The sequence below is a fragment of the Ranitomeya variabilis genome, chromosome 4, assembly GCF_051348905.1.
Source record: "Ranitomeya variabilis isolate aRanVar5 chromosome 4, aRanVar5.hap1, whole genome shotgun sequence".
In the NCBI taxonomy this organism is placed as follows: Eukaryota; Metazoa; Chordata; class Amphibia; order Anura; family Dendrobatidae; genus Ranitomeya; species Ranitomeya variabilis.
In genome coordinates, this window is record NC_135235.1 from 328,521,654 (window position 1) to 328,538,968 (window position 17,315).

Sequence of the window (17,315 nt, forward strand, 5' to 3'; positions counted from 1 at the left end):
TGTGTTAATTCATAGTTTTGATGCCTTCAGTGTGAATGTACAAGTTTCATAGTCATGAAAATACAGAAACATCTTAAAATGAGAAGGTGTCCAACCTTTTGGTCTATACTGTAAATGTGAATTTGAGCCCCAAATTTTACATTTTCACAAACGTAGCAGGAGAAAATACATTGCAATTTGTTGTGCAAATTCTTCTGAATACGCCGATACCCAATATGTGGCGGAAAACTACTGTTTGGGCGCATGGCAGGGCTTGGAAGGAAAGAAGCGCCAATTGACATTGTGAACCCAAAACTTGCTGGAATCGTTAGCGAACTCCATGTTGCATTGTTGCATTTACAGAGCCCTTGATGTGCCTAAACAGTGGAAACCCCCCACAAGTGACCCTATTTTGGAAACTAGACCTTTCAAGCAATATTTCTAGATGTATGTTGAGCACCCAGGTGCTTTACAGAAGTTTATAACGTTGAGTTGTAAAAAGAAAATTTCTTAATTTTTCCCACAAAAATGTTTTGTAGCCCCAATTTTTTTATTTTCACAAGGGTAACGGGCAATTGCACAATACAATTTGTTGTGCAATGTATCCTGAGTACACTGATACCCCATTTGTGGTGGAAAACTACTGTTTGGATGCATAGTTCGGAAGAGTTGGTGCTCCATTTTGACTTTTTCAGCGCAAAACTGACTGGAATTGTTAGCAGATACCGTGTCAGGTTTGGAGAGCCCCTGATGTACCTAAACAGTGGAAACTCCAACAAATGATGCCATTTTGAAAATTAGACCCCTCAAGGAATTGATCTAGACATGTGTTGAGCACTTTGAACCCCCATGTGCTTTACAGAAGTTTATAACGTTGAAGTAAAAATGAAAAAATACATTTTTCCTTAAAAAAATGTTGGTTTTGCCCACATTTTTCATTTTCACAAGGGTAATAGGAGCAAAATGGCCCATCCAATTTGTTGTGCAGTTTCTCTTAAGTACACCGATACCCAATTTGTGTTTGAAAACTACTTTTGAGGCACAGTGCAAAACTCAGAAGGGAAAAAGTGTCGTATTGGAGCTCAGATTTTCCTGGAATGGTTTTGAGGGTGCCATTCACATTGGTAGAGCGCCTGAGGTGCCAGTACAGGAGAAAGTAAGTAACGTCATTTTGTAAACTACACCTCTCAATAAATTCATCTAGGGGTGCAATGAGCTTGTGGACACCACATGTGCCTCATGGAAATACCCCATATGTGGCTGTACAGTACAGCTTAGGCTACTTTCACACTAGTGTCGGTACGGGGCCTTCGCGCTGCGTCGGCCCGACGTACCGACTCATACTGTGAAAAAAATGCACAACGGGGGCAGCGGATGCAGTTTTTCAACGCATCTGCTGCCCCATTGTAATGTCCGGGGAGGAGGGGGCGGAGTTCCGGCTGCGCATGTGCGGTCGGAAATGGCAGACACGACGCACAAAAAAAGTTTCATGTAACGTTTTTTTGTGCCGACGGTCCTCCAAAACACGACGCAACCATCGCACGATGGTTGCGACGTGTGCCCATACGTCGCAATGCGTCGCTAATGTAAGTCTATGGGGAAAAAACGCATCCTGCAGACAACTTTGCAGGATGCGTTTTTTCTCCTAAACGACGCATTGCGATGTACGCCAAACAACGCTAGTGTGAAAGTAGCCTTAGAAACACGGTAAGACTCGGGAGTGATGAAGCGCTATCTGCCTCCTGAAGCATAGGGTCTCCTAGATTAGTTTGCAGACGCCATATATAATGAGTTCCTAAGTGCTAGTGCAGCGCCCCTGAGTCCTGGTCGTTGCAGTACTGTGGCTCCGCCGCTAAGGGGGGCTATGGTGTACGTCTGATGGCACTGAAGGAGTTCATCTGACCAGGTATCACAGACACCAATACATTTCACAGTCTGACCTCCAGGGGGAGCTAAGGGTTCTATTTATTAGGCCACTCCTCACAGTCTGGTAAAACTGGGGGTTAGGCAGGAAGTTAGACAGAAAGCTGACTGGGTTGGAGCCAGGCAACACCTTGTGGCAGAGGGTGTTGTAGGGGAAGATTCAGAGGGGTCTCTGTCAGGGGTGGGATCCTGACAGAGGCCTAGCGAACAGAGAGAACGTTACGGGACCGCGCCTGCACGATATAGCGGCGGTACCCCAAGAAAGGATAAGAAGCGAGATTTATTGTGCTGAGTGAGAAACGAGATCAACGCAACAAGGAGAATACCAGTAGGAGTCGTGCTGTAAGATGAGGCAACACCCTATTGAGGCGCATAACCGGTGGCCGGAACGCCGAGGAAGTATAGAGCTCCAAGCCAAACTTCAAACCTACGGCAGGACAGTCAGTTACAGGCGGGCTGTCTCACCCAGGCCCAGGAAGACACAGGGGGGTAACAACAGGAGTGGGGCGACGCAAGAGTCCCGGAAGAGCTCCGAGCCTCCCGTCATACGGGTGCGTCCTAACCGTAAGATCAGGGGGACGTAGAGGGAGAACATCAGAATCAAGTTGTGAGGGAACACGAGAAACAGACACAACAGTTGTGGGGTACTATCCCGTAAGCACAGCAGGGGAGGACCACAACACAAGCGCAGGAAGGTAGGCACAGATTTCCACCTGCAAAGGGAACTCTGGAGGTGCCATCGGACCGGCCGGACTTGCGCAGCCCTGATAACCGTATTCCGGATTGAGGACTCAGAAGCCTTCGGTAAAGAGGTAAAGAGACTGCAACCTGGTGTCTTCGTTATTTACTGCACCGCACCTCCACCACCATCCACATCTATTATTGTACGCCCCTCAGCAGGGTCACGGACCGGGTCTAGCCACCGTGACAACCCCAGAGCAGAGACTCAGAGGCCCGGTACCGGGTACCCCTCGGCCCTGCGGCAGTGGGGGCGCTACAACTTGGCGTCACGAACAGGATCTACTTAAGCCTGAAGAACTAGGTCATGTGTGCCTTGGAACTGTGATTTATTGTACTTGGACTGTGACTTATTGCAAAGACTGTGCTGTGCCACTTGCTGACAAAATCTGCCGCCATTATAGCGCTGAGGAGAGCGCAGGAGAAGAAGAGGGCGTGGAGTGGGCGTAGACAAGCTGAAGAGCGCGAAAGACAATGGCCGCCCAGTCTAAATATTGTTGCATCCTAAGGACGGGCCCGTCAACAGTGGAGATCCGCCTCCTGATCTTCTATGGCGGGCGGAGACCGAATAAACGAAACTATGACTCAGATGAGGTGGGACTGGAGACCAGAGAAGGCCTGCAGAAAAGGATGGCCCCGCATTGACCCCCGTCACCAGAGGATTATTCCGATATGCCCCCGCTGGAGGATTTGGACCCGTGGGAGCTGTCGATGGGGCATCCTTTGCCTGCGTGGTCCCCAGCCCATGTGCCTCCCCCAGGGGAAAGGAGTGACGCCCGAGGAGTCACCCCAGGTAGGGGTACTGAGTGCCGCGACCCCCAGGGAGACCGCCTCACCTCTGCACTAGACCCGGCCGCCGCTGCGGCCACTGGTGCCCCAGCATTCCTGCCGCCTGATCCCAAAGAACCGGGGGGGGCAGACATGGGGCTCTTCCCTTGGGGAGAGTACAGGAATCACCTGATTGCGGAGTTCCAGCGGGAAGTGGAGCGGGAGGCGCGTGGTGAGCTGCTGGAGGGCTCCCTGCCGAAGTGGGGCGTCGTAATTGTTTACCTGCCCCAGACAGGAAAGGGCTTCGTGCAGGAGATTGGAACAGCCCTGAGAGTCCGCATCACCCGGGACGAAGTGGAGCCCTACCTGTGCGGAGACGGCGCCAAGTCCTTCCTGAAGCCGGGGGATGTGGTAACGTATCGCTGGCACCTAAAGGGGAGCAGCTGGTGGGCCCGGGATATGCAGCGCTGCACAGCCGTTCTGGCGGTATCCCGAACCGAGGAGGAGGAGCTTGCCGCTGAAGCCGCTGCCGCCGCCGCCGCCAGCATCATCCATCGACCCACGCAGACACTCATCGCAGCGCACGACCTGGTCGTGCAGAAGACCCGAACCCACGGGGTACACCTGGCCGCGGGAGTAAACTTGGAGTCCAGCCTATCCGGGCCGCAGAGGGCCACCTGCCAGGTAAAGCCTCGGTGGGGGCTGCCAGAAACTGAGTAATGAGTAAGCTTTAATGACTGTAAATAAGTTAATTGTTTTCACTGTTTTGCTGCTAAAACCCGTCCAGGGTTAACTCTTAAAGGGATCCCTTTGTTGACCCGGGATCCCTATTGCTTTTTTGTTTGTTTTCTATTTTTTTGCTCCGTTATCAAAGGACTGCCGAATCATGGACGGTGAATGATTCAAAAACTGATCTTGTAAATAGTTTGCACCTTCTTAAAGGTGCTCTCTACTGGTTTTATAAGCGAAAGGACTCTTTGCGAAGACACTGGTCGCAGAACCAGCATCGGAGTCCTTACTGCAAACAGACTTGCAGCTTGAGAAGTTGCACTACCTCGTAGAGACTTGGTCCCCTCTTAAAGGGGATGTTCATCAAAAGCACTTAAAGTATGATGATGTTTTGAAAGAAAGTACTGATAATGCTGATATGTAAAAGTTATATGTAGTTAACTGGTTGATTGTAAGAAATGTTTAATAATGTTAATAGAAGAATGAGGACAGGAAGTGAACCCGTAGGGGTTAGTGGTGAGTCCTCTTAGGAGCCATATAGAGATGGCTCAGTGATCTTGAACTGAAAGAAAAATGATATGTTCTATACTGTGTATAGTAGTGGAAGGACAGTAGGCCCGGGCGGAAAGGGGCGGTCCTGTATAGAAAGGAGAGGCAGTAGGTCTGGAGCAGTTAGGACAGGCGGTCCTGCAGAAGTAAAGAAGGAGAATGCATAGAAGTTAATTAGCCTTATATGTGATATAAGAAGGTCTTTAGTGGATTTAGCGAGTACGTCCTTAAAGGCAATGTTAAATTATTGTTCAGAGATTTTGCACTTAGTAGAATACCCGGTTGGGTAAGAAAAGTTATTTAAAGTATTTAACCATGTTTTTAACTTTCAAGTGTCCTCACCTCCCATAAAGGGAAGCTCTGTTAAAAAGTTTACTTGTACTTGCATTTTCAAAATTGTATGTCTTTTTGCTGACATGTATTGTTGTTTTCTTCCCAGTCCAGGAGTACTGGATTTAACCGGGGGGGAGTGCAGCGCCCCAGAGTCCTGGTCGTTGCAGTACTGTGGCTCCGCCGCTAAGGGGGGCTATGGTACGTCTGATGGCACTGAAGGAGTTCATCTGACCAGGTATCACAGACACCAATACATTTCACAGTCTGGCCTCCAGGGGGAGCTAAGGGTTCTATTTATTAGGCCACTCCTCACAGTCTGGTAAAACTGGGGGTTAGGCAGGAAGTTAGACAGAAAGCTGACTGGGTTGGAGCCAGGCAACACCTTGTGGCAGAGGGTGTTGTAGGGGAAGATTCAGAGGGGTCTCTGTCAGGGGTGGGATCCTGACAGAGGCCTAGCGAACAGAGAGAACGTTACGGGACCGCGCCTGCACGATATAGCGGCGGTACCCCAAGAAAGGATAAGAAGCGAGATTTATTGTGCTGAGTGAGAAACGAGATCAACGCAACAAGGAGAATACCAGTAGGAGTCGTGCTGTAAGACGAGGCAACACCCTATTGAGGCGCATAACCGGTGGCCGGAACGCCGAGGAAGTATAGAGCTCCAAGCCAAACTTCAAACCTACGGCAGGACAGTCAGTTACAGGCGGGCTGTCTCACCCAGACCCAGGAAGACACAGGGGGGTAACAACAGGAGTGGGGCGACGCAAGAGTCCCGGAAGAGCTCCGAGCCTCCCGTCATACGGGTGCGTCCTAACCGTAAGATCAGGGGGACGTAGAGGGAGAACATCAGAATCGAGTTGTGAGGGAACACGAGAAACAGACACAACAGTTGTGGGGTACTATCCCGTAAGCACAGCAGGGGAGGACCACAACACAAGCGCAGGAAGGTAGGCACAGATTTCCACCTGCAAAGGGAACTCTGGAGGTGCCATCGGACCGGCCGGTCTTGCGCAGCCCTGTTAACCGTATTCCGGATTGAGGACTCAGAAGCCTTCAGTAAAGAGGTAAAGAGACTGCAACCTGGTGTCTTCGTTATTTACTGCACCGCACCTCCACCACCATCCACATCTATTATTGTACGCCCCTCAGCAGGGTCACGGACCGGGTCTAGCCACCGTGACAACCCCAGAGCAGAGACTCAGAGGCCCGGTACCGGGTACCCCTCGGCCCTGCAGCAGTGGGGGCGCTACACTATTCCCCCTCAAGTGACCACATTTTTTTAAATTATACCCCTTTGGGAATTTATCTACAGGTATAGTGACAATTTGACTCCCGAGTGTTTTCCAGAAACAAGCAGCAGTGGATGTTGCTGAGTGAAAATTGTAAATCTGCTATTTTAGTGACCAGTACACTGTAGTGACCAGTACGCTGTAGTGCCAAGTATATTATGCTCAGTTCTTGCTTCTGGAGACATCCACCTGTAAATTAGGCAGGCTCTCATCGTTATACTAATGCCAAACATATGGACGCTAAATGTGGGTTAGGTTGGATTTGGGAGTGCAGAATTCTCTCAATTTTTACCATTTTTATTTACATTTGTCTTTTTGATCATGTTTATGTGGTATGATGAAAAAAGCATTTGTTTTATATTTTTTGTTATTTTATGATTTTTTTAAAAAATGTTTAGATTTTTACTTTACTTTTTTTTTTTTTTACTTAGTCCCACTATGTGACTTTTTTCATTTTCACACCTCTGATCGCTGGTGTAAAGCATTGCATTGCTTTCTAAACTGTCAGTGCTGCGCTGACACAAGTCAGATTTTCTTGCTAGTCCTGGTGACCTGGATGTCGGTCGATGTTGGGTCACCATAGCAATAATCGGCCCTATGTGATAACGTCGCAGGGCAGTGCCGTTTGGAGGGGAGAGGAAGACCCCTCCTTCTCCCTGCCTTATAAATGCTGCGATAGTTATCTATTGCAGCATTTAGGGGAAGGAACGGACGTGAGCGGTGTGAGCACCGCTTCTGGCAGTGAGAGGCGGGTGTCAATTATCATATTCACTGAACACCTGGCGGTGATTGAGCGTGCACGGCTCCTGTGCAAGGTGCAAGCAAAATCATCAGGATGTATCCATACCTCCGAAGTTTGGAAGTCCTTCTCATCCCTACCTAGATTTCTGTATACAGCTAAGGTCGTGAAAGGGCTAAAGAGTAACCATCATTTTAATTTTTATTTCATAAATCAACAGTACACATGAAAATAAACTGTGTAATATATCTTATCATATAAATGTTTCTTTCTCTGTCAGAATTGATCAGCCATTATCAAACTTCTCAATTCTGAGGTAAAATCTGTATTCAGTGAGGACACTTTCCCCGTCACTGAGAGAGGAGATGGCAGCTGCTGCTGATAAGACTCTATGTAAATGTGAGGAGGAGGAGCTCTGTCTGGCCCCTCTCTTCTACGTAGACTTGTATCAGCACCAACCGCCATCTCCTCTCCCAGTGACGGGAGAGTGTCGTCACTGAATACAGATTTTACCTCAGAATTGAGACGTTTGATAATGGCTGATTATAAGATTATTATAAGATTCACCTTTGTCTAAGGGCTCATTTAGACGAGCATGTAATACAGACATGTGCTGTCCATGTGTCCTACGTGCACATGCACCATTATACCATTGTACTAGTGCACATGGCCGACTTTCCACACGGACCAGTGTCTGATTTACAGATCGGATTAGTGCATGTAACTCCGTCTAGGTCACGTGTATTAGGGTACATTCACGTGCGGCAGATTTGTAGCAGACATCTTTCCAACTATGATTGCTAGCATTTACAGTGGGTACGGAAAGTATTCAGACCCCTTTAAATTTTTCACTCTTTGTTTCATTGCAGCCATTTGGTAAATTCAAAAAAGTTCATTTTTTTCTCATTAATTTACACTCTGCACCCTATCTTGTCTGAAAAAAAACAAATGGGGTGCAGAGTGTACATTAATGTGAAAAAATGAACCTTTTTGAATTTACCAAATGGCTGCAATGAAACAAAGAGTGAAAAATTTAAAGGGATCTGAATACTTTCTACACCCACTGTAAGTGAATGGAACTGATTTTTCAGGAGCAGACATTTCTGCAGCACATATGAATGTGCCCTAACTATTTAGTCAGGAGATGATATTTATTAACTCAGATAGCACTAATATTACTTTTTGGAAATTCAAGTTGACAGTACAACTAGGTCTATCTGGCTGTTAATACAATACATATTTCATTATTGGTGAATTCTCCTTTGCTGCGAACAGCGTGTAATGTTGGAAACTAGGTTAGAAAAAAGACATCTCAGAGGAGATCTCATTTCTATGTATAAATACATGTGTGGTTAATGCCAATGACTAGGCCTATGACTTATTCCTTCCAAAGGACAAGGAACATTCATTACATATGGAGGAAAGGTGATTCCAGCAGCTAAATAGGAAAGGGTTCTTTACAGTTAGAGCAGTCTGACTGTGTAATGCCCGATCACAAGAGGTAGTAATGGCCGACACTATAACAGCTTTTATAAAGAGCTGGATGCTTCTCTCACAACAAATGTCATTGTGGGTTATAAATAATCTAGCAATAGAGAATGTACAACTGGTGGAGAAAGGTTGAACTTGATGGACCTAGGTCTTTTTATTTTAATTTATGTAACTGTGACTAGAATTATCTTTCTCGTCATATTAACCAATTTGATAATTGTCTTTTAATTTCAATCTGTGCTTACAAAATGATGGCGGAAGAGCAGCCGGTTGTCAGAGGCAACATCATTGATTTTCTTCTGAATTATTAACAGTATGGGATACTCTTTGTTCCCGGAAATGTTCCTCAAAGGTGGAAAACACAGGATTTCTGATTAAATTATTTATAAAAAATATTAATGTTTCATAGTTGTTGAGCTCCAAGAACTTTTCACTTCTGATCAGATGATTTTATATTTTCATTGTTCTAGGTTTTTTGTCTTTTTGCAGCATATTTCATGATTTGCTCCATGTTTGGTTTGTACATAATTTACTGACTATAAATATAATTGCTTGCTTTATAGCCAAACCTACCAACAACATGGAAGAAACAACAAAACAGCTGATTGCCAATCCAAAGTCAAAAGAGAAGGTTGTAGTCGCCACTTGCATGTCAGCCAATGGAAAACCTCCAAGCACCATAACGTGGGAGACCAAGCTAAAAGGGGAGGCAGAGTATCAAGAAATTAAGAACGATAATGGCACCGTGACCGTGATCAGTCGCTACAAACTCCTTCCAAGTCGAGAGGCCCACCGGCAGTCCCTTACCTGTGTCATAAATTACCAAACGGAGCGAGTTACGAGGAACACCACTCTGAGCGTACAATGTAAGTATCTGGGAACCAATGGGTCGTGAAAATACAAATCTGTCGTAAAATGGCGGGAAGTCTCTGATGTTGGATCCTGTATGGGATGAGCCAAGTTCTGTGCTTCTGTGGACTAAAATCATACATGGAGTTTTCATAAGTTTTTCATGTAGCTCTCTGAGCCAAACACAGCAGTATAGCTCTTTATCCCACTCCATTCCCCAGAACACACTGTGGCCTTTGGCTCAAACATTGTGTCCAAATTGCATCAAAACTGCTTGATGTCAGACTTAGAATTTATTCATTTGGTAATGTTGCTCTTCTGCCTTACGGAGTTTGTGGCTACTGGAAGAAAAATAACGTATTTCCTCCTGGGAACTGCCAGCTTTCAGTCATGGGGTTGTGCATGGAGCCGGTATAGCTCATTATACGTTGACTTTCAGCATGACAAGACACTCTGATTGACAGCTCACTTTGGACAGATGGACTACAGAGTTGGCTATCATTCAAAGTACTTGCAAATGCTCACTGTACAGTGAGGGGTGACAGTAGCGGGCCTGTGTACACCATGACTGAAAGCTGGCGGCACCCAGGAAATAAGTTCACCTTGTCCCGGTAGCCTCACTTTTAGTTACACAGACAAGCAGCGTTCTAATTCGGTATACCTGCAGATCAACTCTATGCAGTAAATAACGTTGTCCGACATGACAGGTCCCCTTTAACATGTTAGAAGGGATCGTGAAAATTATACGAGGATGATTAACACAGCAAAAAAACCACTGAACATAAGTCAGTTGTGGATTATACTTTGTGCACCCTCAGTGTACTCTCCCTCAGTGTACTCTATGAGTTAGGTTAGGACTATTGGTGAGCGAGTGTGCTCGTTATTCGAGATTTCCGAGCATGCTTGGGTGTTCTCCGAGTATCTTGGGCGTGCTCGTAATTATGTTTGTGCCCCCGCAGCTGCGTTATTTGTGGCTGTTAGGCAATCCCTGCATGTGCTCAGGTTGTCTGTTTGTTAGGGAATCCCCTCATGTATTCATGTTGTCTAACAACCGCAAATCATGCAGCTGCGGGGACACAAACATAATCTTTGAGCACGCCCAAGATACTCGGAGAGCACCCAAGCATGCTCGGAAATCTTGATTAACGAGTACACTCGCTCATCACTAGCAGCCATCTCTTCTGTTCATTCTCCATATGAGCCCAATTTTCATGTACGAGTTCTATCCGTGGTTTTTACTGAGGACACTCCACCTATGATATTCTATGGGGCTGTGAACATGTCTGATTTTTTCCTCTGACCAAGTGGTCTGCAGAAAATATCAGAGGTACGTCCAATTTTGATTTGAGGGTCAGATGAAAATCGTCAGTGCAAGTCAATAGGTCCGTGAAAAAAATGGACCGTGAAAAAGGAAAAGGTGGAGACATTTTTTTTTATTTCTCCACATATTAGGGTATGTGTCCACGTTCAGGAAATGCTGCGTTTTTGACGCAGCGCTGAGCCGCAGTGTCAAAAATGCAGCGCCCAGATGTTACAGCATAGTGGAGGGGATTTAATGAAATCCCGTCTCCACTGTGCATTAAAAAACGCATGCGTTTTTTCAGAACGCAGCATGTTGCTACAATGAGCAAAACACGCAGGAACACCGCAGGTGACCTGCCAGTGACCTCAGGTGCATTTTTGGTCAGCATTTTACCTGCATAAAATCCTGACCAAAGCCTGAAGCAAACCTGAACGTGGACACATACCCTTAGAAAACAGATGACACTCGGACCACACTGATGAAAGTCTAATCAGTATAATGGGTCCATTTTGGTTGTGTGTGGAAAAATCGGATGTGTGAATGAACCGTATCAGTGAGGATCACAACTGTCCAACCCCCAGCAAATGATGAGAGGTTGTAAAATGTTCCTTTTCTTCCATTATTCTTCCAGATGAGCCCCAAGTCTCCATTGAAGGCTTTGATGGCAATTGGTACGTGAAGCGTCCGGAGGTAAAGCTGACGTGCCGAGCGGATGCCAATCCCCCCGCTCACTCGTACACGTGGCGAACGTAAGCATGGCTCTTACTCCTTATTCTCGCGCCGTGGCCATTTCTGGTTGCTACTATATGTGAACTCTACATTACACTCTGGGATACAGTTCACATCAAGTATTATTTAGTGATGAGGAAGGTGCTCTTTACTCGAGATTTCCGAGCATGCTCGGGTGTTCTCCGAGTATTTTGGACGTGCTCAGAGTTTATGTTTCAGTTCCCGCAGCTGCATGATTTATGGCTGCTAGACAGCCTGAATACATGCAGGGAATGCCTGTTTGTTAGGGAATCCCCACATGTATTCAGGTTGTTTGGCAGCCGCAAATCATGCAGCTGCAGAGACACAAAGATAATATATGAGCACGCCCAAAATACTCAGAGAACACCCGAGCATGCTTGGACATCCGAGTAACGAGCACACTCGCTCATGACTAGTATTTTTCCATTTTTCAGCCTCGGATGTCAGATAACTGCACGGAGTTGATTTTGCATATCCATGATATCCGAGCTAATCTTCGGTTAATCCTACATTATTAATTGACTTTATCTCCTACAATTTAATAAAGCGGAGGCAGCACGGAATGATCGGCGCGTTTGCTGCCAGCCATTGTCCCCGCTCTTCTCTCCATAGACTTTGTTTAGTAAGCATTATTGCCTTTAGTCATCGCCAAAGTACAACAATGACTGTAAATAATGCGACTGTTATTAAAATGTCTGCTCATGTATGAGTCTGTAGAGGCCGCCGCAGACAATCATGTCTCGCTGTTGTGCTTGATAGAGAAAGCTAGAACAAAGGCGTCTGCAGATAAGAGATATACAAGAAAACAAGGGGCTTCACAAAAACTATCTGTGTCATTTTACATGAAGATATTAGGCTGAGCTGATTGATGTTTTATAGTTCTGCTCTGATTAATTAATCATTCGACAAAACATTTACCAAAATGGAAACGTTCACATACGGTAAATATTAGTGAAGACTGGAACTGATGAGGACAGCAGGGGTGTAGCTACAGGCAGGCTCGGACTGGCACATAGGAGAACCGGGGAATCCTCCGGTGGGCCCCTGTGCAAGTAGGAGATACCTCCATATTTTATGTATATTATATTTTAGCAGTACTTGGCACTATCTGTTGTGAATTCCGCTCTTGGGCTCCCTCCTGTGGTTGTAAGTAGCACTTTTGTGATTTCTGCTCTTGGGCTCCCTCTGGTGGTTTTGAGTGGTATGGCTGCTTCTTGGATTTAGCATCAGCAGCTGCTTCCACTGATCGTCTTTCTGGCTCGGCTATTTTAGTCTGGCCTTATCCTTCAATCAATGCCAGTTGTCCATTGTTCCTGCTTGGAGTCACTGCTCTTTTGGATTTCCCTGACACTCTGACCTGTTCAGCAAAGATAAGTCCTTGCTTGTGCTTTTGCAGTCCTCTTGTTGTGGACTTTATTGTTCAGCACATTCTATGTTTTGCTCATTTGTCCAGCTTATCAGTATGGATCTATTCAGCTAAGCTGGAAGCTCTGGGCAGCAGATTTTGCCCTCCACACCTTTAGTCAGGTGTGGAGATTTTTGCATTTCTCTGCGGTGGACTTTTTCTAGTTTTTATTACTGACCGCACAGTGTTCTTTCCTGTACTGTCTATCTAGCTAGAAGTGGCCTCCTTTGCTAAATCCTGTTTCATTCTACGTGTGTCATTTCCTTCTCCACTCACAGTCATTATTTGTGGGGGGGCTATCTGTCCTTTGGGGATTTTCTCTGAGGCAAGATTGCTTTCCTGTTTCTACCTTTAGGGGTAGCTAGTTCTCCGGCTGTGACGAGGTGTCCAGGGAGTGACAGGAACATCCCACGGCTACTGCTAGTGTTGTGTTAAGATCAGGAACTGCGGTCAGTATAGTTACCACCTGCTCAGAGCTAGTCGCATGTCGCTCCTAAATTACCAGTCCATAACAGTACAACTGGCCAAAAATGAGTTGAATGCATCTCAAAAGAAGGAAAAGAAAAAGAGTTCTGAGCCATTTTTTTTTTTCTTTAGTCTGTTTTGTCTTTTTGCTTCCTCTTAATCTTTGGGTGGTTCAGGATTTGGGCACGGGCATGGATGTTCAGGGTTTGTTTTCTCGTGTGGATCAGCTTGCTGCAAGAGTACAGAGTATCCAAGGTTATGTTGTTCAGACTCCGGTTTTAGAGCCTAGAATTCCTACTCCAGATTTGTTTTATGGGGATAGATCCAAGTTTTTGAACTTTAAAAATAACTGCAAATTGTTTTTTGCTCTGAAACCCCGTTCCTCTGGTGATCCCATTCAGCAAGTTAAAATAGTTATTTCTTTGCTGCGTGGTGACCCTCAGGACTGGGCATTCTCCCTTGAGTCAGGGGATCCGGCATTGTTTAATGTAGATGCATTTTTTCAATTGCTCGGATTATTGTATGACGAACCTAACTCTGTGGATCATGCGGAGAAAACCTTGTTGGCCCTGTGTCAGGGTCAGGAAGCGGCAGAATTATACTGCCAGAAATTTAGAAAATGGTCTGTGCTCACTAAATGGAATGAGGACGCTCTGGCAGCAATTTTCAGAAAGGGTCTTTCTGAAGCCCTTAAAGATGTTATGGTGGGGTTCCCCACGCCGGTTGGTTTGAGCGAATCTATGTCTCTAGCCATTCAGATTGATCGGCGCCTGCGCAAGTGCAAAGTGGTGCACCATATGGCAGCGTCCTCTGAACAGAGTCCTGAGCCTATGCAATGTGATAGGATTTTGACTAGAGCGGAACAGAGGGGATACAGACATCAGAATGGGCTGTGTTTTTACTGTGGTGACTCTGCTCATGCTATTTCTGATTGCCCTAAGCGTATTAAGAGGGTAGCTAGATCCGTTACCATCAGTACTGTACAGCCTAAATTTCTCCTGTCTGTGACCCTGATTTGCTCATTGTCATCCTTTTCTGTCATGACATTTGTGGATTCAGGCGCTGCCCTGAACCTAATGGACTTAGAATTCGCCAGGCGCTGTGGTTTTTCTTTGCAGCCTTTGCAGAGCCCTATTCCTTTGAGGGGTATTGATGCTACACCGTTGGCCAAGAATAAACCTCAGTATTGGACTCAGCTGACTATGTGCATGGCTCCAGCACATCAGGAAGATTGCTGTTTTCTGGTGTTGCATAATTTACATGATGTTGTTGTACTGGGTTTTCCATGGTTACAAGTACACAATCCAGTGCTGGATTGGAAATCTATGTCTGTGACTAATTGGGGTTGTCAAGGGGTACATAGTGACGTTCCTTTGATGTCAATTTCCTCTTCCCCCTCTTCTGATGTTCCTGAATTTTTGTCAGATTTCCAGGATGTATTCGATGAGCCCAAGTCCAGTTCCCTTCCTCCACATAGGGACTGTGATTGTGCTATTGACTTGATTCCTGGCTGTAAGTTCCCTAAGGGCCGACTTTTCAATCTATCTGTGCCAAAGCATGCCGCCATGCGGAGCTATGTTAAGGAGTCTTTGGAGAAGGGGCATATTCGTCCGTCTTCGTCACCAGTGGGAGCGGGATTCTTTTTTGTTGCCAAAAAGGATGGCTCCTTGAGACCCTGTATTGATTATCGCCTTCTTAATAAGATCACGGTCAAATTCCAATACCCTTTACCTTTGCTTTCAGATTTGTTTGCTCGGATTAAGGGGGCTAGTTGGTTTACCAAGATTGATCTTCGAGGGGCATATAATCTTGTTCGTATTAAACAGGGTGACGAATGGAAAACTGCATTTAATACGCCCCAAGGCCATTTTGAATACCTTGTGATGCCTTTCGGGCTTTCTAATGCTCCTTCTGTATTTCAGTCCTTCATGCATGATATTTTCCGCAATTATCTTGATAAATTCTTGATTGTGTATTTGTATGATATTTTGATTTTTTTCGATGATTGGGAGTCTCATGTGAAGCAGGTCAGGATGGTATTCCAGATCCTTCGTGATAATGCCCTATTTGTGAAGGGGTCTAAGTGCCTATTTGGAGTTCAGAAGGTCTCTTTTTTGGGGTTTATTTTTTCTCCTTCGTCTATAGAAATGGATCCTGTTAAGGTCCAAGCCATTCATGACTGGATTCAGCCCACATCTGTGAAGAGCCTTCAGAAATTTTTGGGCTTTACTAATTTTTATCGCTGTTTCATTGCCAACTTCTCCAGTGTGGTTAAACCCCTGACCGATTTGACGAAGAAAGGCGCTGATGTGACGAATTGGTCCTCTGCGGCTGTTGAGGCCTTTCAGGAGCTTAAACGCCGATTTAAACGCCGGATGTTTCTCTTCCTTTTCAGGTTGAGGTTGACGCTTCTGAGATTGGGGCAGGGGCCGTTTTGTCACAGAGGAATTCTGATGGTTCCTTGATGAAACCATGTGCCTTCTTTTCCCGAAAGTTTTCGCCTGCGGAACGCAATTATGATGTCGGCAATCGGGAGTTGTTGGCTATGAAGTGGGCATTTGAGGAGTGGCGACATTGGCTTGAGGGAGCCAGGCACCGCATTGTGGTCTTGACCGATCATAAGAATCTGATTTACCTCGAGTCGGCTAAGCGGCTGAACCCTAGACAGGCTCGATGGTCCCTGTTTTTCTCTCGTTTCGATTTTGTGGTCTCATATCTTCCGGGATCTAAGAATGTTAAAGCGGATGCCCTTTCTAGGAGTTTTTTGCCTGATTCTCCTGGAGTTCTTGAGCCGGTTGGCATTCTTAGGGAAGGGGTGGTTCTTTCTGCCATCTCCCCTGATTTACGGCGGGTGCTTCAGGAATTTCAGGCTGATAAACCTGACCGCTGTCCTATGGGGAAGCTGTTTGTTCCTGATAGATGGACAAGTAAGGTAATTTCTGAGGTCCATTGTTCGGTGTTGGCCGGTCATCCTGGGATTTTTGGTACCAGAGATTTGGTTGCTAGGTCCATTTGGTGGCCTTCCTTGTCGCGGGATGTGCGTTCTTTTGTGCAGTCCTGTGGAACTTGTGCCCGGGCTAAGCCTTGCTGTTCCCGCGCTAGTGGGTTGCTTTTGCCTTTGCCTGTCCCTGAGAGGCCCTGGACGCATATTTCCATGGATTTTATTTCGGATCTTCCTGTGTCCCAGAGGATGTCTGTTATCTGGGTGGTTTGTGACCCGTTCTCTAAAATGGTCCATTTGGTACCTTTGCCTAAATTGCCTTCCTCCTCTGATTTGGTTCCATTGTTTTTTCAGCATGTGGTTCGTTTGCATGGCATTCCGGAAAATATTGTGTCTGACAGAGGTTCCCAGTTTGTTTCCAGGTTTTGGCGGGCCTTTTGTGCTAAGATGGGCATTAATTTGTCTTTTTCTTCGGCGTTCCATCCTCAGACAAATGGCCAAACTGAGCGAACTAATCAAACCTTGGAAACCTATTTGAGATGCTTTGTGTCTGCTGATCAGGATGATTGGGTGGCTTTCTTGCCGTTGGCTGAGTTTGCCCTTAATAATCGGGCCAGTTCGGCTACTTTGGTTTCGCCTTTTTTTTGTATTTTTGGTTTCTATCCTCGTTTTTCTTCAGGGCAGGTTGAGCCTTCTGATTGTCCTGGTGTGGATTCTGTGATGGACAGGTTACAGCAGATTTGGACTCGTGGTAGACAACTTGACGTTGTCTCAGGAAAAGGCTCAGCGTTTTGCTAACCGCCAGCGGTGTGTTGGTCCTCGGCTTCGGGTGGGGGATTTAGTCTGGTTATCTTCTCGTCATGTTCCTATGAAGGTTTCTTCCCCTAAGTTCAAGCCTCGGTTTATTGGTCCTTATAAGATTTCTGAGATTATCAATCCAGTGTCTTTTCGTTTGGCCCTTCCAGCCTCTTTTGCCATCCACAATGTTTTCCATAGATCTTTGTTGTGGAGATATGTGGTACCCGTTGTTCCTTCTGTTGATCCTCCTGCCCCGGTGTTGGTTG

At 46.1% G+C, this 17,315-nt stretch overlaps 1 protein-coding gene across 7 annotated transcripts in view; it reads left to right on the plus strand.

The window, feature by feature from the left end:
• The window catches only part of NECTIN1 (nectin cell adhesion molecule 1), a 405,552-nt gene that overhangs the window by 94,358 nt on the left and 293,879 nt on the right, over positions 1-17,315 (plus strand). For all 7 annotated transcript variants that reach the window (XR_013213250.1, XM_077250497.1, XM_077250500.1 and 4 more), the window contains 2 exons: positions 9,102-9,404; positions 11,322-11,439. Coding sequence is in view for 6 of the 7 variants with exons in the window: in XM_077250497.1 (XP_077106612.1) it covers positions 9,102-9,404; positions 11,322-11,439 (421 nt within the window). In the remaining variant the exon portion in view is untranslated. The remainder of the gene's footprint in view (positions 1-9,101; positions 9,405-11,321; positions 11,440-17,315) is intronic.